The sequence below is a fragment of the Oryza brachyantha genome, chromosome 4 (assembly GCF_000231095.2).
Source record: "Oryza brachyantha chromosome 4, ObraRS2, whole genome shotgun sequence".
NCBI classification, from domain to species: domain Eukaryota; kingdom Viridiplantae; phylum Streptophyta; class Magnoliopsida; order Poales; family Poaceae; genus Oryza; species Oryza brachyantha.
In genome coordinates, this window is record NC_023166.2 from 96,289 (window position 1) to 117,571 (window position 21,283).

Consider the following 21,283-nt stretch of genomic DNA (forward strand, 5'->3'; position numbering starts at 1 on the left):
GTGCAAGTAGAAATAATTTAGAAACATCTAAAAATCAGATTAAAATAAGTATTGTTAAAGAAAGGATCCGTGTGGAATATAATTTAGAAGTATCTAAATTTGAATTAAAAATAATATCAAGAGCTTAAGAAGAAGTACAATTTAGAAATATTTTAAATTTGAATTAAAAGTAAATAATATAAAGAGAAAATTTCATGTGGACATATAATTCATAAATATCTTAAATTCAGGTTTGAAATAATTATTAATGAGAAAAGAGTTTACTAGAAAATTTTCAAATCTAGAAAAAAATAGACAATATTAAGAGAAGGTTAGATATTTTAACTATAATAATTGAGGATTCTTATAGGAACAACATATTAATCCTACCAGATAAAATTGGTAGAAATTCTCACGTCAAGTGAAAATTGTTAGAATTAGCGCCTTAATCAACGAAAAATAAAATAGATCCTCTTATCCACATAAAAAGTATAACTAACGAATTAGATTGGATCTTCGAACCTATATCAATGTGATAACATAATTAATAGCTAGAGTCCAAATAGCGAGAAACAATAACAGAATAAAATATAAAAAACCTGGAAATAAAATAGTGTTGATTATGATGGACATCGTTTTATTCAGATCGAATTATAAGCCATCATGAATAAACTTATATAATATGCCATCTTTAGTTGGTGGAACGGTGTAGTTGGTGATAGTGAGAGTAAATGCTATTATATTGAAGATAAAGATGGAGAAAACAAGGTAAAAACTATACCACAAAATTTATATTTCTTTGACTTACTGCATTATTAGTATTATTAAGAGAATACTAAAGCATCAATCATGTTTGTTTTATGCACATATGGATTACTATATTAACTAAAATGTCATATATATAATTTTGATCAGGTTAGAATTTAAATTATATTACTACGTAACATATTTTTCACAATAAAATATAAAAATATTTTTGTATTATGTGAAATACTTTTATATAAATGCTAGTTGCGCAATCTGCGCGGACCACCATGCTAGTTTTATATAATGTAAGGGCCTAACTATAAAATTAACAAAACATGCACCAGAGCCCGGTTAGGTGGACTGGGCATTCGGCCACTGAACAAAAGAGATGAGGAAATTTTATTTATTAGCACATTTTTAGGTTTACTACTGCTTAACCATCGGATATTAATTACTTTGTAAATAAAATTATATTTATTAAATAATGAATTTAATATTGCCGGGAAGGTTATGAATTTAGATAAATTTAGCTTCAAGTTTCCCTCGAATCAGATTAAAAATGAATAAGTTATGCTTATTCAAAGATTCACATTTGAATTAATTCTAATAATTATGAAACCATACTGTTATTAATTAATTATTTAATCATAATTCTTACTCATGTCTAACCATGACTGACAAGTGGGGTCGGTCGATCTCTCTCAATCTTCTATTTACCTATGACCGACGAGAAGAAAGAGGAGAGAGGGGAGAGAGAAATGGAAAGAAGAGAGGCAGGTTGCAGCTGGCAGCTGCCAGGCAGTGACACATGGCACACTGCTGGCCAAATAATCTGCATTGAATTCGGTATTAGAGATCCCTGCGGTAAGGCTATTCTCAATGTAAATTTCATGGACACAATTAACTAGAGTGACATGTGATCTAAAAAGTTTAAAACTAGGATAAAACACTCCTCTCAATGTATAGTTTTATCTATTGTTGTTTCCTAGGTTACATACAAGACACAAGTTGTCTAGGTAACAGTGCATAGAAGGTTTCATCTCCATGAAAATCATTTTATCTCTTTCTTCATTAATACTTTGCGACATCATCAAAAATATCTACATGGCACCATATTTATTGTTCATGAAACTCCCATTGAGACTGGCCTAACAATATATCTCCTCAAACTTCTCTTAATGTTGGATGTCACGGACGTTTAAGACACTTATTTGACTGCTCATCTCATTTACTTTTTAAAAATATACAAAAATATAAGCAGGGGCAGAGCTATAACAAAATAAAGAGAAGTATCTCTTAATTACCTTTTAATGTTTTGAACTGAGTTTAGACTGCTACGGGTGCCTGAGATTGGATTGAGAGGGATGCGTATGTAGTAAAAATACATTAACTATAACTAAAACATTTTCTGGACCGGGTGGCTAGGAACCCCAGGCACACTGTAGCTCCGCCCCTCAATATAAGCCGTACTTAAGATAAATTAAATATTTTTCAAATAAGAGCGATATTCACCTACTAGTCCAAAAGTCAACAACGTTAAATACTTTTGGAAAAGCGGATGGTGTCCGATTTTCGATGGTTGTCATCGTTGACTTTTGACATGATGTTTATATATATTTTATTCAAAAATTCCATACAAATATGTAAAAATGTAGATCATGTTTAAATAATTTTAATAATGAAACAAGTCACCACAAATAAATGATATATTTATAATTTTTTAAATAAGACAAATGATCGAAAGGTCAAAATAATAAACTATTAACCAGCAGAGTAGCGCTATTTGGTATATTGGCTTTATACATATGAAAAATGACACAACCATATTTATTATAACAAAAACTTTCATAATATTAGACGTAAAAATTATTTCTTAGTTAAGTACAAATATAATCATAACATTGTAACTTTTATACAACTATAATATAAGTTTGTACAGTCCTATCTTTGTCTTAAAATATTAAAACATGATATTATGAATTTGGATAGGCCCTCTGTCCATATTTAATATGTTTTAGGCTATGTCATAGACCCTAAACATCTTCATCCCCAAAACACTTCATTTATAAAGCCTAGTTGTTTCCATCTAAAATTAAACATAAGTGAAACAACTAAGTAACGATTAAAAATAATTTATAGTAAAACTTTTATATGTGTGTTTTTACCATCTAAAAAGAAATGCTAGAATTAAACACACATGAAAATACCTTAAAATCAACTCTAAATTTAAGTTTTAAAATTTAAACTTGGCTTATAAGCATAAGCGAAAAGATGATCATGAACAGTCGACCTCACACAAATCAATTCAGTACCACGTAAAGGAGAATATCCTTTACTATTTTAAATCCCAATGTGATTGTTCTCCGCCTTTTCAAATTCCAATGCATTTATTCTCAATTTACTAAACTCTAATGTTATAATAGGTCATGAAATAAGGTCTTTCTGGGAAAAAGAAGAAAACATAAAAGTGAATGCATGGTCGTGGGTCGAGTCCCCTCGCTCTTGCAAATGCACGTACTATTGATATGATATTTAAAAATTCATCTTTTTTGAATTCAAGAAAACCCTGTGCGGCGTTTAATCAATTCTAAAAATAAAATAACTCAAAAAAAATAAATAATATATTTATATTTTTCTAAGACGGATGATCATCGCACAAAAAAAAATTAATGGTGCAATCTATTAACAAGCAGAGGAAATACTATTTGGAATATAGCTAGGCTTTAGACATGTGAAAACGACACAATCATATTATTTTAAAAAAGCCTTCGTAATATTTACAACAAAGAATTAATTTTAGTCAAGTAAAAATATAATCATAACATCGTAACTTTTGTACAACTATAATATATAAGGGGCTGTTTAGTTCCCAAAAATATTCGTCCAAAAACATCACATCGAATCTTTGAACAACTAAATAGAGTATTAAACATAGACAAAACGAAAAACTAATTGCACAGTTATGTGAGAAATCGTGAGACGAATCTTTTGAGCCTAATTAGTACGTGATTAGCTATAAGTGCTACAGTAACCCACATGTGCTAATGACGGACTAATTGGACTTAAAAGATTCGTCTCGCGGTTTCCACACCAACCGTAAAATTCGTTTTTTCATTCGTGTCCGAAAACCTCTACCGATATTCAGTCAAATGTCTAATGTGACATGCAAAAATTTTCATTTCACCATCTAAACACCCCCCAACTTGTATAGTACTGCCTTCATAACCCTCTGCCTAGGATTCACCATGCTATATAATATGTTTTATTATTTTAAGATGGTGGAAAACCTGTGCATAATGGTCGTGGGTCTAGCTATCCCCTCGCTTGTGCTTGTGCACGTGCTATGGTTTTTCTCTAAACAGAATACGGTATTCCTAATTTTTTTAAAAAAATTTACGAAACTTACTGAAATATTTTCATGCAATATTTTTTTTGCCAATAGCATTACCTATACAGTGCCAACTTAAGTAACACACTTAAGCATCGGTTCATCAGTATATATAGTAGAGAGAATAGACTTGCTGAGTAGTTGGTGTCATCTTGCACAACACTTATTATGAGCTCGCTTGTCAATTGCCCGCCTCACATAGATCATTGTCCCCTTCTAAATTCACATCCTCTATTACCATTATATTATTGACGTTATATAACTGACATGTATATCCATAGAAGGATAGAACACATATGTCAGCGATTTTAATAATACTAACATAATGGCAGTGGATCTAGCTTCGTTCCCTTCTAGCTTCCCTCGTTTCCATTACTACTCAATAACCACTTAACACATTAATGATGTAAAAAACACTGGCTTTTGGCACCTGCACGAACTCTTCACTTATGTGTATAGATCATATCCTTTCCAAGCAAGAGACTAAATATTTATACTACTATAAATGTTATTAGTGGTGGTGTTGGTGAGTGATCACTGTCAAAGTAAGCCATTATATCTATTATATCAACGTAACACGTGTTAATGATTTGGCTGTTATTTGTACTGGCTAGCTCTAGAACTTAATTTTCTAAGCATGATATTTTTATTTTGGTTTATCAGATGATTTTTTAAAAACATATATAGTATAATATACGGTGATCTTGTTTCAACCAATTAAAAATATTTTTGAACTAGACTTAATTTAGCATGTTGCAAAGCATAGATACAAAGCATAGATATTTAGCTAGTGGTTAGAGAAGATAGTTACGGTGGTACAAATGTGTAAAAGATATTACATGAAAAGATTGGATAAATAATGGTCTAAGATAAAACCTTAATAATAAGAGATGGCTTAAAGTAACATTCGTTCTTGGATTCATCCTTACACAAGTGCTCACCGTAGATGGAGGTGCACGGCCAGGTGCTTTGAGTCAACATATATCATTATTGAGTAAAATCTTGCAGCAAACAAACAGGAACTAGGTACGGAGTCATCTTCTAAGTGTCAATCCAATTTAATTTGAGGTGGAAAATCCTAACATCAAAATCTGCTTTATCGATATATGGTTTATAATTTGAATGGCTGTCAAGATGGTTCTTATCTATACAATTTCTTTGCATTATTTCATCACTTAAGTTACATGTACACATTCTACCCTAAAATATATCTATTTCTAGATTTTTCTTGGAGGTAAAAAGACAGATAAAGATAAGATATTACCTTTGGTAATTGTCGCAGTTGATGGAAAGTGGATGAGGATTGTAAAGATGAGTATTTTGGGGTGATTATTTAGCTTATTCAGAAAAAAAGTCAAAACGATATATTTATAAATAAAAAATACTCTGTGAATAAAAATTTTATAAGCGTGTTTTTAGCGATTTAAAAGCTAAGGCTAGAAAATAAACTATGATAAAATATTTAAAATCTACTTTAAATTTAAGATTGAAAATTTAAATTTTGGCTTATTAAAAAAAGATAGAGCTGTTAAAAATTATGTTTTTCCTGTAAGCAGGCAGGCATCGTTCAGATTTGACGGCTCGATCGGAGGCAAATTGTAAGGACCAATAAGGCATTCCTAAAACTTTTTTTCAAAAAAATCACATTAAATTTTTGGACACCTAAATAAAACATTAAACATAGATGGACAAAAAACTAACACAGCTATGAAAGAAATCTTAAGACGAATCTTTTGAGTCTAATTAGTCCATGATTAGTCATAAGTGGTACCGTAACCAACATGTGCTAACGACGGATTAATTAGGCTCAAAAGATTCATCTCGCGGTTTATAGGCTAGCCGTGAAATTCGTTTTTTCATTCGTGTCCAAAAACCCGTTTCGACATCCGGTCAAATATTTAATATGATATTTCTCTCAAAAATTTTCTCAATCTAATCACCACCTAAGCTATGATACTCGTGTGTGCAGGAGGAGTTGGTGTACCAGTCCAGCATGACGCGACATTCATAGTTTAACGTAGGTAGGATGGCTCTTTCCTTCCCCTTCGCCAATCTATATCCTTTTGGTGTTTGGTGAAGATCGCTGCATATTTGAAGCCACTAGCTTTATCTATGGTGTCACGGTGGCATTGGCATGACATCAACCTTACGTTTTTCTTTATTTGTATTTGGAACACGCTTTATTACGAAAGTTTTATAGGCACATCCTTTAATTTTTTATTTTGAAAAACCCAAATAGTATATTCATAAATAGAAAATAATTTATGAATAAAAATTTTATATATTGGTTCTTACCAATCTAAAAGCATTGACTAAAAAATAAATTATGATGAAAATAATTTCTAAAATCAACTACAAACATAAGGTTGAAATTTAAAATTTGACTTATGTTCGAAAAATGAAAATATGAGGTAGCTAGTTTAACCCATCTTTTTTTTTTGCTAAACTAAGCATGTGCGACAAACTACAAACTTAAGGTTGAAATTTAAAATTTGACTTACGTTCGAAAAATGAAAATATGAGGTAGTTTAACCCGTCCTTTTTTTTGTTAAACTAAGCATGTGCGACAAATTAAGATAATTTCTTTTAATTGGGATTTAATTAATTGCAGGTTGTTTCACTGGGTGATCCAAAGTACCTAATGGTAAAATATGTAGTTCAAAGTAAAATGGAGTTCAAAGTAAAATGGATCGGTCAAAGACAGTTCAAACTAATACCCTCGTCTTTTCGTTATTGCTTATTCATATAAGTAAAAATTTAATTTTTTAATCTTAAATTTATAGTAACAATGTAGCGTGTCTCCAAAAGCTCTCCTTTAGTTTTATTTGGCAAAATTTACTACAGGATATCAAAAAATGTGTAATTAGCCGGTGGACACCGTAAGATCATGAATTTACTGCAGGGCACCACAAAAATGTGGTAACTAGCTGGTAGACACTCCAGCCATTATTTTTTTCAAATTTAAGAGTAAAAAATTTTAAAAATGGCGAGATTCACACATATCTCTGGGATTGGAGGCTACGTGGAATTACTAAAAACTCTATTGAGTATTAGGAGTGTAATTTAGTTTCATAACTAATTTGGAAATCTCTTTATAAAAACATATTTAGATTTGATGATGAATTATGAATGATGATGATATTGGATGAGTATGAATTATTAGATTACTATTCATGCATCTATATATATTATGTTATTATTGAGTTGCTAAGTACAAAAGTGTTCACCCTTGCTAACCCTCTCTATATAGGATGGACATATTTCAATCTACAAGATGGCATAAAAGATGGCCCTAAGACTTCGAGAAATTGATTAAAGGTAGTCCTAAATATTTCTCTGTTGCGATCAATGGCAGACCTCCAGATCTTTCCAGTATATAGCCTCTAGAAGATTGATATTTTCTTCCACATGCCTTTTTTGAATCTTTCCTTTTCTTTTCAAAACCGTTATGAATGTTTTTGACTAAATCATGCATTTGACTTCTTGTCAAATCCAGTGAAGGAAACCCCTATATCCTCTTCTAGTCAAAATTTTTGCTCATCCTTCTATGTAAGTGATTTAAGAGAAGAAATCTCCTATGACCAAGGTAGACCATCTTGTGTGAGTTCTTTAACCACCTACTATGAGTTTCCTCCTTACATTTGTACAAGCTTTCTAACCTTTTATAGTCTAGCCTGAGAAGTTACCAAGTGTGGGATAGTCATTAATGGTGTAGTACAATAGTACACAAAGACTAAAGTTCTACCTTATGTAAGCCATAGCATTCCCATGTTCATCCATAATTGGCTTCAAATACACATCAATATCGTTGCACAGATATCTTGCCCTTGGACAGGAAATCATAGCATACTTTCTCTTAAAGCACTTACAGGGTGGTAGGTTGAACTTCACTAGGAGAACTAGCCAAATGTTGTGACGACTGTTTAGGTTTCCGAACGGATTCATGCCATCACTATAGATTCTGATGATGATGATGATGATGTGTCTTGGATCTTTTACAAATGTAGGGTGCTTCCTATTGTCTATTGATATTCCTCCATTGAATTGAATCCACCAGATGTCTCAGCATATCGTCCACCTTTCTCTTCTCCATATGCCATCGAACTAACTTAACTTCTTTAGGATTGGCAAACATTTGTTTCATGCGGTCGACAATTGGGAGATACCACATGACCTTCCTCATACCTTCTCTGTTTGACCTCTTGTTCTCATGAATGCTATTTGATCACTTGTACCATGAAACTTTGCATTTAGGACATTCGTCCAGCTTGGCGTATTCTTTGACCTCTAGCCCCAAGGGACATAATACTTGCTTAGCTTTATAAGTTCTCTTCAGTAGCTTGTTTTCCTTAGAAAGCAAGTCCTTCGGAAAAATTAGAAGCTTAGTGAAACTCTTGTCTGACCAACCATTACCTACCTTCAGTCTCATTAGATCCAGGACATCTATCTTTGTATGCTTCGATAAATTTGCACCCAACATATATGGTCATTTATGAGTATGCCACCAGAGTTGAGAACTTTTCATAGTCCCTCTCGTTATATTTAGGCCCATCGACATCATGGAGCATCTTATATAATTCAGGCTCAATTTCAATAGTGTCACTGCAAGTGGGGGAAGGAATAAACATCTCATCTCCATCTTCTTCTTCATCGTCCATGGCTGGACCCTGCTCACCATGCTTGCTTTAACATGTGTAATCTTTCGCAAATCCTCTGCAAATCTGATGAGAGTGAATACGCTCTTTTGTGCAAACTCTTTCTTATTTCTACCGTCCATAACATATACTAGTTGTTCTTCATCGCATGTTATACTCGGTGACCTTCAGAAATTCATCAACTCTACTCCTAAACTCCTGGCTAATACGATTCATATGGTACATCTATCTAAGCTCCATCTACAATTCATAGCAAACGTATGGGCTATCTGTTAAAAAATAATATCATTCTAATGGAACCCTTTATTGTTTTTAAAAAGTAACCTCAAATTCTAGACAAAAATTCGCCCCCAAGCCCTCCCACCAAATCGTGAATAGTGCACTAGGTGGGATGTAACAAAAGCGTATATATAGGGGGAGCCACATCTCCGACGGTCTCAAACAAAATGCTTTCAAAGGTGACCCCGACACACCTCTGATGACTCTTATGTCTAGAACCGTCATAGGTAACTTGTTAGAACCGACCACGTATGTACAACCATCAGTGGTGAGCCTATGAGGGGCTCTGGTTTGAGTCAATCGAAGTTTAAGGCGTCTCCTAGCCCTTCCAGAACCCACGTAACTTGCACCACCCGTGACAAGCTCGTATTTAGGCCTGTTAAAAGATGAGTAGGATGTGACGGACCACCGTCAGACCACGGGGTTAGGGGATGCGGTGGAAGTGAGATCCCAAAGGAAGGAGTAGGACACCGTATAGATAATGAAGCCCAGGAGAGATTGTTGGTAGGAGGCCCAGTGCCAGTCACATACTAAATAGGCCCTTTGAGTTGCCCGGTCAGGCTGAGGCTGCCATTAATATACGTATGCTGTGCTCGGTCGTGGGAAAAATGATGAATGGTGAGGCGAGATGATCGGAGAGACAAAATATAGAGGCATGCATGCATGCACGCACACAGCTAGCTAGATAGTAGCATTTTGCTGAATCCGAAGAAACAATTAAAAAGTTGGTGTAGAGGGCAAGGGGAAGGCAAGGAAGAAGGCAGGCTCTGTTGGATTGGAAACCGGGCCGGCCGTTTCCAATTCTCCATCCTCCCTTCCCCTTCCTTCCTTCCTTCCTTCTCCAGGCCATCTCTTGCCAAGAACAAATTAATTCACCAGCACCAGAGGAACTAAACTAAGCCTATTGATTTGTTGCTTACCCTACGTGTATGCATGCTAGCCGTAGCCGGCCGGCAGCTAGCTCGTTTTTGATTCGTCTTCTTTGATGGGCATTCCATTTCAAGTCCAATCCCAACAGGTATGATCATGCCCTCTGTGTGTTCTGCCAATATCTTGCTTCGTCGTCAACATTTATCACATAAACTAGATGTGATGACACAGAAGGAACTAAGAGCATGCATGAGAAGACAGAATTTCTATATTATGTCACAGGCAGTTGCCTAACAATTTTTTCTAGTGCTGAAACACAAGGTATTGAATTTCAAATTCAAAGGTCACCACCACCATCCTTTCGTTTATGCTTATACTTATAAGCCAAAATTTAAATTTTTAATCTTAAATATGGAATTGACTTTAGGGTTTTCTCACCAAAGTTTATTTGCCAATATTGGCTTTTAGATAGTTAAGAATACGTATATAAAAGTTTTATCAATAAATTATTTTTCATCTGCAAATATGTCATTTGGGCTTTTCCATAAAAAATCCAAACAATCACCCACATTGTATATATAAAATCATATTTTAACATGTTTCTGAACAAAATAATTCATTACCATAAGTGGCAGGCTCATAAGAATTTTGTACTACTACAATATTACCCTAATCCCCCCCCCCCCAAATGCATTATAATTGTTAGGAAAATTGACGCATAATCGAGAAACAGATTTAACGTGGAAATCCTTACGGGAAAAAAACCACGGGCGCCAACTGGCAATAACTACTATGAGGTGTGATTACAATGCAGGGGAATACACCGAGCCGTCGCACCCTTCCCGTGCAGCTTACAAGGGATATATATAAGCGGAAATCAAAGAGTCCTAATAGGAAAAAGATTGCAGAATACTATTAGAAAACTAATCCTACTTCTACTCCAAATAGGAAACGGTTAAGAGAAACCTAGTAGGAAACTAGTAATATAATCCAAACACATTATAGATAATAATTCGGATCATATCTCTAACAATAATAGTTACCTCGGTCCCAAAATGTAGGCATTTCTAGGTTGTTTAACATGAATTAAGGTTGAGACAAAAATATAATGGTGTCTCATGATAAATGAGTAATGGATGAGAGTGCGAGAGTAGGTGAGGTGAAATTGAAAGAATTTTGAATAAGACGTGACTAGTGAGACAATAGTACTTGAATAGTGCTAGAATTGATTACATTTGAAACGGAGGAAATATCCCTTAATGTTTTGCCAGTTTTGAATAAAACTATATTCTGGCTTGGGGAATATTATGTCAAATTATATGTACGATTTTCAGGTCCTCTTAAGTGCCTATTTTTCATATTATTCAAAGACATGATTGATTTATGCTTGACTCTTGCTTTGCAAATAACCGGATTGCAGTTGATGCTATGGTTGGGAATAGGATATGGTTTGGGGGCCTTTTCAACAGCTCAGGTAGAAGGCGGCAACTCAATGCTGAGAAGACCTTTGAGCTGAGCCCTCTTCAGGTGAAGTTGTATTAGCTAGGATTAATTTGCATATAACAAACCACATTCTTCTTTTTTTTTGATAATGGAAATAGCTACATTATAATTTTGATGATTGCTTCGTAGTAGTATTTAACTGAACCAGCAAATGCAGTGCATAACGATAATAGTAGCATCCATCGATTATATATGAGAGTTTCAGAGAATTTGTTGCATCTCAAGAGTGAACTGATTAACCTTGTGCAATACCACTCACCAGGAGCGACGTTTGCAGAAGCTGAAGGAAAGACTAAATATACCTTATGATGAAACTCGACCAGAACATCGAGTGAGAAATTACAGCATATATAGATATCAGCAAGGTTAAATAAAATATACCTTTAATATTAGTATATAATTTGTGTGTGTGTTGTGGTTGTAGGAAGCCCTAAGGGCTCTGTGGAGTGCTTCGTTTCCGGATGCAGAGTTGTCAAGCTTAGTTTCAGAGCAGTGGAAGGACATGGGGTGGCAGGGTCCAAACCCATCCACAGATTTCAGGTTATTTGCTAATTGGGGTTTTTTTTTTTGTTTTGTTTCATCTCTAACTAGCTAATTGGTTTGTGTAGAATTAAGCAAATTCTACTCTTGATCTTCAGGGGCTGTGGATTAGTGGGGCTTGAGAATCTTTATTTCTTTGCAACCACATATCCGGTACGGTGTGTTCCACTGTTTCAGTGTCTGTCTTAGGTGCTGAGTCTGACAGAAGATAAACTGCTATATAGGCTTCTTACCAGAGGCTGCTTCTGAAGAAACAAGGCATGCGGGCCACATGGGAGTACCCCTTCGCAGTTGCCGGTGTTAACGTCTCATACATGTTGATCCAGCTATTGGAGCTCAACGCAGGTAGGTATTATATATATATGCCTTGTGCTTGTGCTTGCGTTTGCGTTTGCACACAAAACAAAACAGAACAGAACAGAACACAAGAGATCAAGAAAGGGCATGTGCATGGCATCTGTAGATGTGCAACGATCGAACTAATCTGATATATCTATCGTAAGAATCACTCACTTCCTACCCTGTGCATCATTGACTATGTACACTGCATTGCATCGGTATTGGTGGAGTACATCTACCATGCATGTGCCCAGCCGTACAAGTCAAACAACTAACTAGCTAGTAGTAGATCAGCACATAATCAAACACAGAGTAGAAAGGTCAGGTACTGGCATCAACAAGGCATCTTTTGCCCTTGTGAGTTCCCTGTTATTATTATATATTCTCTTGTGCACTCTGAACAATAAGGAATCTTGCGGTTTGGTTTGATAATGACCATTACATCGATCATTAGCATACATACATTTTTGTTAGATAATGATTAGCATACATACATACAATACAGCTGGTGCATATATGCTAACTGCTAACTGATTCAGATGCCCAACAGTTTCATTGCGTGTGTGTGTGTGTTCCCGGCCCCTGCTATATAGTCTATCAACCTGTATGTTTATGTGCACAGAATCAGCTAGCTAGAATCATTGAGCCGGCCACTCCAAGAAGGAACTACTAATAATTATCAGTAAAATTATTATATATGCTTTGACGCAACAAAGGCTTAATGCCTGTTTGATTGCTCATGTGCTCCTTGAGTGCAACTGGTCGAATACAGTTACTGAATTGTCGCTGGTTCTATAATGGCTAGGGCTACGGTCATCTTTTCACATTTTTTGAAAAAAAAATCAAACGATATATTTGTAACTAGAAAATAAAACTTTTATATAAATACTCATAGGATCTAAATTTTAAGGTTTAAAAATAAACTACGATCAAAATAAACTCTAAATTTAAAGTTAAAAATTTAAATTTTGACTTATAAGTATAAGCAAAAGCTAATAGACAGAGGTGGCTCTACTGTTTTCTTTCTATTTTCTTATCTTGAGATGACATGTAGTATATATAATGCCACGAGGTATGATTGATGTGCTATTTTAAATTAGTTTGCTCTTTTGCCCTTTTCTTCATGGATCTTAATTTGGCTGCTCTGCTGCTCGATCGATTTGCTCAGAACGGCCCAAGTCTTTGCCAGGGATCAACTTTATCAAAGTGCTTTCAGGTGAGAATCGAATCATGCATAAGCAGCGCCTTAATTTCTCTACATATTCTGGATGTAGCAGTAAACTGAAACTAAACACTGAATTCACGGCTAGAACACGAAGATGCATTTGATGTCCTGTACTGTATAGCTTTCGAGATGATGGATGCCCAGTGGCTGGCAATGCGAGCCTCCTACATGCAGTTCAATGTACGTATGTGTCGTTTTTCTTCTCATTCCATCTTGGAATATATAGAACAGCTAGCTAGTTAACTGATGAGAAATCAAAATATCAAATTAATTCAGCAAGTATTGGAAGCAACAAAGCAGCAGCTGGAGAGAGAGCTATCTCTAGAGGATGTCAGTGAAATCCATGACCTGCCAGCTTACAACCTTTTGTACAAGTAGCTAGCTAGGGGCCGGCCGGAGGGAGGCTCAAGATCGAAAACACAAACATAAATTGACTTGTAAATTGCATATATATCCATGTATCATCATGTTTTACGTATATCCGAGAGAAAGAGGCAGACATTACACTTACACAGTGGGTCGAGTAATTTTGTTTCAACCGAGAGGGCTGGCTTCAAGTAAATTTGATCGATGATCCTAATTAACTGACAGTAAAAGTGAAGCCTAGAAGGTTTCAGAAACTACGGAGCCAAGAAAAGCCTCGAGTATTTTAATTTATAAACTCTGGTGGGAATGAAGAAATGATTGCATCTGCAGTATCGATCTTGTGTTAACCTCTAGTGGTTGAGTGGGCGATCAAAAAGCACACACAGGAATCAGGCAAACTGGAGGCACAAGCTCGAGAAAAAAGAAGTCTTGAACAAACATGCATGTTACTTACGTTGCTTGGCCCCATCAGATCAGATCTCACGTACTCATGATCTACGCGGCATGTGTCTGCTCCTTTAAATCATGAAGAAGAAGAAGAAGAATACAGTTGCTGAAAGACGAAAGAGTATAATAGTACTACAGTATTGTTGTGTGTATGTGGAGACAGTGGAGGGGATACGGTATACAGTGTATGAGTACCTGCTGGCCCGTCCATCACTGCAAACAGTGCTGCAGATGTGGGCACATTTGATTTCACTGCTACTCTTTTTCTTTTCTTTTCTTTCAGCAGCTAGCTGATGCCTGAATATGCACTGTAGTGTACGTGCAGCTATGGAGGCAATCGCAACCGGCCAAACAAGGCCCTCGTCGTTGCCCGTTGAATTTGTTGTGTTGCGCCCAAATCGACACTGCTGCTACCACAGCACAGAGAAACAGCAAGAGGTAGTAGGATGTTCTTTTTAGTCATAAAAGATTATTTGATTTTATACAACATTAATGTATAAACGATAAGATTAAGTACCATAAAGTTTAAAATTTACTCTAAAAGGTTAAAATAATAAACTTATGTATAATTTTTTATAAAAAACATACTGTTTAACAGTTCATAAAACTTGTACATAAAAGATATGATAAGAGAGGATCTTTTTAGATAAATGAACGCTACATTCAGATTATATGATATACTAGTAGTAGTATATTGAGGTGATGAGCAGCATGCATGCATGCACACACTGTTTGTTGCTGCTGTTGTGTTTGAAGGAATGGACATGGAGGCAATCAGTGTACTGCTCCCATATTCCCATAGTCCGCCACACCAAAACTGCCCCTATCAATCAGGCAACCAAGAACCGAAGAAGAAGATGCATGAATCATCTCCCTGTTGATTGTTGCATTGCATGTCGTTTTAATCTGCATCCCATATTTCAGGTATGTAATGTAAGGTGAGGTCAGTATCAGATTAACTGTTCCGGTTTCTTCCCCCATGCACAAGATTCCATCAAACCAAGGCAACAGCAGTGATGGACTGAATGATGAGCACAAGCAGTGGAGGTGCTTGCCTCTGTCTGTTGATTGATTTAAAACCTTAACCACCTCACATGCATGAATCATCATGCCCTTCTTCATCGTAATCCATTTCGCAGCGTAAATTTATAGTAACTGGGAAGAACAAAGAAAGATTTGATTTTTCTTCTTTGGTTTTTAGATAATGATGAAAGATTTCTAGATAACGGAATATTTGATTTTGTTGTTCTTTAGATTAGAAAGACTTGATTTTTTGTTTCTTGATAATAGAAGGTTTGATTTTTATTGTTATTTTAGATAATGAGTTTGAGTTTCTTGTCAAGCGAGAAGCGAAAGCGTATGGAAAATTGAGATCCAAAGCTAGTGCTGGTATTTGTTCACCTGAAACTAGTAGTAGTTCAATTAGAAGAGAATGGTAAAATGGTAATGGCAATGCCAATGGAGGGAGTAATAATTAATTTAATTTACGTCCGCCGCACAACGGCAGGGACTCCAGCATACTACTGTCGTCTGTTGTTCTCTTCCTTTGATTCATTTCAAAGAAGAAGAAAGAAGAAGAAAATCAAAACAAAAAGAAATGGAAAAATCTCATTGATTACAAGCTCAGAAGATTGATTGATTGATTGATGATCGAACTCAGAATCTGGCATTCTCGAATCCGTGCAGATCGCTGACCCTGTTCATGGATTTTCTCATGATGGCCACCTTCGCCAGCTGCTCCGCCGCGCGCCACGCAGACGTCGGCGTCAGCGGCGTCTCCTCCGCCTCGCCACGCCGTCTTCCCGCAGACGTCGGCGTCCGCGGTTGCGGCTGCTGCTGCCCGCGCCGCCACCGCATGTCGCTCAGCTCCGTGTCCAGGCTGCCCACCAGCTCCTGCTGCTGCTGCCCCGGCGGCGACTGCAGCACCAGCGCCCGCGCCGACGACAGCAGGTGGATGGCCGTCGCGTAGTCATTCAGCTCTGCCAGCCGCCGCGACTCGGCCACCGCTCGCGTCGCAACGAACAGGTCATGGAGCCGCCGCGACGAGCTCCCGCCGTCGAGGGCCGGCAGCAGCAGCAGCTGCTCCGCGCCGCGCACCGTCTCCTGCGATGCCGGGTCGCGGTAGCTGCACCGCGCGGACAGCGAGTGCGGGTGGCTCAGGCTCATCGGCGCGCGCAGCTCCACCAGAAGCTCCCGCTCCTCCTCCGCGTACATCTCGCCCAGCGCCACACTCACCACCGCGCCACCGCCGCCGCCGCCGCCAAGGGCCACCGCCTGCTGGCCGGAGCCACACGAGTACACCGCCGTGATCTCACCCATCGAGAAGGCCAGCTCCAGCTGCACCTCCTGCATCACCACGCTCACGAGGCCACCCAGGCATTTCGCGAAGGCGTGCTCCGCGAACGCGCCGTCTCCCACTTGGTCCTCCTCCGCCACCAGCGCCGACCGCGCCGGTTCCTCCCCCGGCCCGATGGGGATCTCAACGTGCGTGAACCGCGTTGCTGGAGGGGCGGCCGGCGGGCGCCGGACCGCACCAGGCTTCCTAGCATCCTGCTGCTGCTGCGTGTCGGAGAGGAGCATGACGGTGGCGACGGGGTTGCGGTCGCGGCGGTCCTCCAGGACCTTGGTGGCCTTGCGCAGCGCGTCGCCGACGCAGACGGACTGCGCCTGTTCCTGGCCCTGGGCGGCGGCGCAGACGACGAGGCGATCGACGATCTGGCGCGCCGAACGCTGGCCCTGGCGCGTCATCCGCCGCAGCGGCAGCAGGCGCTTGGCAGCGCCGGAGAAGGCGACGATGGCGAGGCGGTCGGCCGGGCCGAGCGAGGCGATGACGAGGCGCATCCCTCTCTTGAGCATCTGCAGCTTGTCACCCATCATGCCCTGGCTCACGTCGAGCACCGTGACCAGGTCGATGGGCGCGCGCGTGGACGGCGAGGAGCGTAGGCCCGGCGCCTTGACCCTGACGGCTACCACGTACTTGCCGTGCCTCCGGCCAGAGGACACGAGGGCGGCCTCCGGCGCGAGGGTGACGGCCAGGCCGGTCCTGGGGCGCGGCGGGAAGAAGCCCCTGAATTCTGCCTCGGCGACGTCGTCCTCAGGGATAGGGTTGAAGGCGGCGGCGGCGGCCTTGGGCGGCTGGAGGGGCTCGTCGTCGTCATAGGCCTTGCGCTTGTGGTGGCGCGGGGAGGCATTGTCATCGAGTTTGAAGGTGGTGGCGGTGCGCTTGTAGGTGTTGATGAAGGGGGCCTGGCGCCATGGGGCGGCGCAGACGGGGCAGGCGAGCGCGGTGGCGGTGGCAGCGCGGGCGGCGATGCAGGGGAAGTGAAAGGAGTGGGAGCACTCCGCCGTGAAGACCGCGGCGGCGCCGGTCTTGACGCCGTGGGAGCAGACGCCGCACCGGGTCTGCATTTGCATTTGCATCATTAGTATACAAACTAAGAGCTACTACTAGTAGTAGTAGAAGAAGAGTGATACGATACGTGCAGTGGATAGAGCAAAGAAAATCGAGGATCTTTCTTTTTGGCATTTTGATTGGCATTTAGAATCAACGAAAAGCTGGCTGGGCGATCTGATCCCATCTTTTTCCAGTCCAGGTTCTGCTCCACAGTCACCCAGCCAGCCTTCTCCTCCTTTTCTTTCACTTGATGATGCTGTTTGACATAAAAAGGAGCGGCCTTTCTTTCTTTCTTCTTCTCTCTGTCCTTGGGCCCTGCTGCATCAATCAATCATCATCGTCTCCATCTCCATTTCCATCTCCTATCCTTGATGGAGTAGTATCTTCTTCGAGATCAATCAATCATCATCGTCTACTCAAGTACTAGTACTACAGTCCATGAATCTCCTCTAGTTCCATTCATTTTTCTCTCTATCTCTCTCATGCTCAATCTCAGAAGAAAGAAAGAAAGAAAGCAAGCAAACAGAGGGGAAAAGTGGGGATTGAAGTTGCAGGAAGGATTATAATAATAATAATTACTGGAGGAAGGAAAGTGGAGTAGTTAATTATTGCGTGATGAGCAGAGACGAATCGAATCTCAAGGAGGAGGAAAGGGGATTAGGACAAAACAGAGAGGGGTGGGGTGGCAATGATTGATCGATCCTTCTTCTTCTTCTCGTCGTTGCTGCAATAGGAGGAGTAAGAGAGGAGTTGCTAGTACGTACGTACCTTGATGGGCAGGATGGAAGCCTTGAGCAGCGCGAATCTGGAGGGGGATCTGGGCGACGACGGCACGGAGAGAGCCTGCAGCAGTGGCATCCTCTTCTTGGGCGCCGGCGCGGCGGTGGAGGATGCTGGAGATGACTTGGTGCGGCAGCGGAGAGTGGGCGTCGATGGGTTGCCGGAGATGGCGGAGAAGAAGCCACCCAGCCTTCCGCCGGCAGAGCGGGGCGTCCTCTCCTCTTGCTCCGGATCTCGCCGGACCGACGTGCACAGTGCCCTCCGCCACCCCGTCCCCATCACCGATTCTATCCTCTTTAGAACTACGAGCTTCTTCCCTCTCTCTCCTCTTCTCTGTGTCGCGTTTCTCTGAGCAGCTCAAGAAGAGAGCAAAGGCAGAGGCAGGGAAGGAGGAAGATGTCCTCGCTCGCTACTTCTTTAAATTCACTCACTGATTCACACACCACTCTCTCTCTCTCTCTCTCTCTCTCTCTCTCATCTTCTATCTATCTCATCATGTAATGTATCACATGGCTGACGGCAAACTTGCTTTCGCTCTCTCTCCCTCCCTTGTGCGGTTTTCGTATTGATTGATTGATTAGTGCATTGCTTAACGAATGCAGCAAGCAGTCCTCCAGTCTCCCCCTCCCCTAATAATTTACTCTCGCCCGGACGACGACGAGAGTTGCCCAATTATTATTAGCTTAGCTGCCCGTTTCTCTCTCCCTCCGCCCTCTTTGACCGCCCCCTCACTTATTGTTTATTCTTTATTATATTTCTGTATTATTTTGCATATAAGTAGTATTAGAGTTGAAAAAAAATTACTTCTCAATAATAAGATGATTAAGGTGTACGTGAGAGTAATATATTTAAAATTAAACTAGAAAGTATTAAGATGTTATAAGTTGTACGGAACAAATACTACATCCATTACATCCATTGTAAATATACCAACTAGAGATGGCAATGGGCCCGTGACCCGAAACCAAAACCCGTTGGGTTTTCACACTACTAGGAGGTGGATACGTTTCAAGTATCATACCCGCAGTTACGTTAACGGGTAAAACCTTCACCTAGTGGGTATGGCGATGCATGTACGTTCTCCTGATACCCGAACCTATTAATCCATAGGTTCAAAATACCTATATTGTTGACTGAAGCTTGGTAATGCCTTAATGGGTTTTCCACTATTTAAATTGTCATCGTATAATTATTGATTTTGCAATGTGGCTAAATTGCTTATTCATTGATTTTACAGAACGAATGGCCGAGTGGTTTTTATCTCGTAGCCTTATATATTTTCGAATCTTAGATTTCCATATTCTAATCTACGCATTTTTACTGTAGCGTATGTTTTATTGTTGTACACAATTATAATGCATAAAACGTGTATGGGTACCCAACGGTTACCCGACACTCGTGCGGGTGCGGGTATGGGGGAGTTTTCATGTGAATGCAATTTTTATGATCCTGTGTGGAGAAATCAAATGCATACTATGTTCTTATAAGCTAGTATCATGTTATATACAAATGGCTACATGATTTGTATGGCGCACTTGACCATAACCTAAGACAAAGATTTAATGTTGCGACTAGCCTATTAAACTAAATTGTGCACTGAGTGGGTTTGTTTCATCCATCAAACTTAATTAAAAAAAGTTGATGTGACATTCTTGGAAAGTGTTGGATGAAACTGTGCATTAAGATTTACCTTAGTAACAAAAGCGGTAGTTGTTTCCTTATTAGGGGAAAGATGTTAAATAGCATATTTTCAAATATAAAATTATGACTAATTTTCTTATGTAAGTGTTCTTAATGATCTAAAATCAAAGGTTGGAAAATAAACTATAATGGTAAACCCCCACAATCAATTTCAAATTTATGGTTGAAAATTCAAATTTTGGCTTATAAGCATAACTAAAACGAAAAGATGAGGATGAAAAGAAAATAGCAAAAATTGTGAAGCATTATGTTCCTGTAGAAAAAATTCCTGATACGATTCTTTCAAACAAATAAATATATCTTCTAAATTATTTTAAAATTCCTTATGAATACCTCAGACCTCAGAATATAGGAATTTTAGAGGACTATTAACATGAGGTTCAACATCTCGGAGAAGTTCCTTAGTGTCTACCTCTTTTCTTCTTGTTGTCGTGTTTTTTCCGTGCTCGATTAAAAAGTCATTTCTGCAGTTTTCATGTGTCTTATCGGTCTACAGGATTTGGGTTGATAGAGTTACAATCCAATATTTTTCCTATTCATGTATCTTGAAAAGCTTGTATCGAGAGGAGCACTAAATCTATACTATCCTACAGACATTTAGTTAGCAAAAGCTAAACATATATTAAGGGCTTCTTTCGAAACAAAGGTTTCAAAAAAACGCAGAAATAGATAACAAATAAATATGATGCCACACACCACATTTATATAGTATTTCAAAACAAAAGAATTTTAGAGGAAGTTTTTTTTTTCTGGAAGAGAATGCTAGAGAGAGAAAGGGAGAGAGTGCATGGGACCTCTAGAAGGAAAATAAAAACATGCGGTAGAAGCTCATGTTTGTTTTAATTGGAATTGGGGGATAGGAAGCAAATACATAGGAATTTTCTTAACCATATTCCTTTATTCCAAAGGAGATATAACAGGAAAAAAATTCCTAAGGATTAAAATTCTTTAAATTTCCTTTCAAATTCCTTCGATCCAGGAGGCCTAAACGAGCCAAAAATCATGGTGGAGGCGGCCCTTGATTTTCAATCGTGCTTAAATTAAGAATCCAATGCAAATCTATTATCAGT

At 39.0% G+C, this 21,283-nt stretch overlaps 2 protein-coding genes across 8 annotated transcripts; one reads left to right on the top strand and one right to left on the bottom strand.

Moving 5' to 3' along the window:
- The first annotated feature begins 9,752 nt into the window (after window positions 1-9,752).
- LOC102708983 (ELMO domain-containing protein A-like) lies at window positions 9,753-14,035 on the top strand. Of its 6 annotated transcripts, none has more exons than XM_015836217.1 (9): window positions 9,753-10,066; window positions 11,339-11,445; window positions 11,684-11,752; window positions 11,846-11,961; window positions 12,030-12,114; window positions 12,186-12,306; window positions 13,469-13,516; window positions 13,611-13,709; window positions 13,802-14,035. In XM_015836217.1, exons 2-9 carry the CDS (start codon window positions 11,347-11,349, stop codon window positions 13,861-13,863), a joined length of 699 nt encoding a protein of 232 aa, XP_015691703.1. In that variant the 5' UTR covers window positions 9,753-10,066; window positions 11,339-11,346; the 3' UTR covers window positions 13,864-14,035. The 6 variants fall into 6 exon arrangements, with proteins under 6 accessions (XP_015691703.1, XP_015691701.1, XP_015691702.1 ...); XM_015836215.1 differs by having other exon boundaries at window positions 13,611-13,705; XM_015836216.1 differs by having other exon boundaries at window positions 13,620-13,705.
- Window positions 14,036-15,661: 1,626 nt separating this feature from the next.
- On the bottom strand, window positions 15,662-19,094 carry LOC102714825 (E3 ubiquitin-protein ligase WAV3). 2 transcript variants are annotated; one of them, XM_040522894.1, is made up of 2 exons: window positions 17,818-18,482; window positions 15,662-17,740 (listed from the first exon to the last, which is right to left on the bottom strand). In XM_040522894.1, exons 1-2 carry the CDS (start codon window positions 17,914-17,916, stop codon window positions 15,995-15,997), a joined length of 1,845 nt encoding a protein of 614 aa, XP_040378828.1. In that variant the 5' UTR covers window positions 17,917-18,482; the 3' UTR covers window positions 15,662-15,994. The 2 variants fall into 2 exon arrangements, with proteins under 2 accessions (XP_040378828.1, XP_040378827.1); XM_040522893.1 differs by lacking the exon at window positions 17,818-18,482 and adding an exon at window positions 18,501-19,094 and having other exon boundaries at window positions 15,664-17,740.
- Window positions 19,095-21,283: the final 2,189 nt, after the last annotated feature.

What these genes read in the sequence shown, in the direction of transcription:
- LOC102708983 (XM_015836215.1), top strand. Translation starts at nt 11,347, where the DNA reads ATGGTTGGGAATAGGATATGGTTTGGGGGCCTTTTCAACAGCTCAGGT. An exon ending in TTGAGCTGAGCCCTCTTCAG is followed by an intron (nt 11,446 to 11,683) that starts GTGAAGTTGTAT and finishes ACCACTCACCAG; the next exon opens with GAGCGACGTTTGCAGAAGCT. An exon ending in AAACTCGACCAGAACATCGA is followed by an intron (nt 11,753 to 11,845) that starts GTGAGAAATTAC and finishes TTGTGGTTGTAG; the next exon opens with GAAGCCCTAAGGGCTCTGTG.
- LOC102714825 (XM_040522893.1), bottom strand. Translation starts at nt 18,791, where the DNA reads ATGGGGACGGGGTGGCGGAGGGCACTGTGCACGTCGGTCCGGCGAGAT. An exon ending in CTTCCATCCTGCCCATCAAG is followed by an intron (nt 17,741 to 18,500) that starts GTACGTACGTAC and finishes ATGCAAATGCAG; the next exon opens with ACCCGGTGCGGCGTCTGCTC.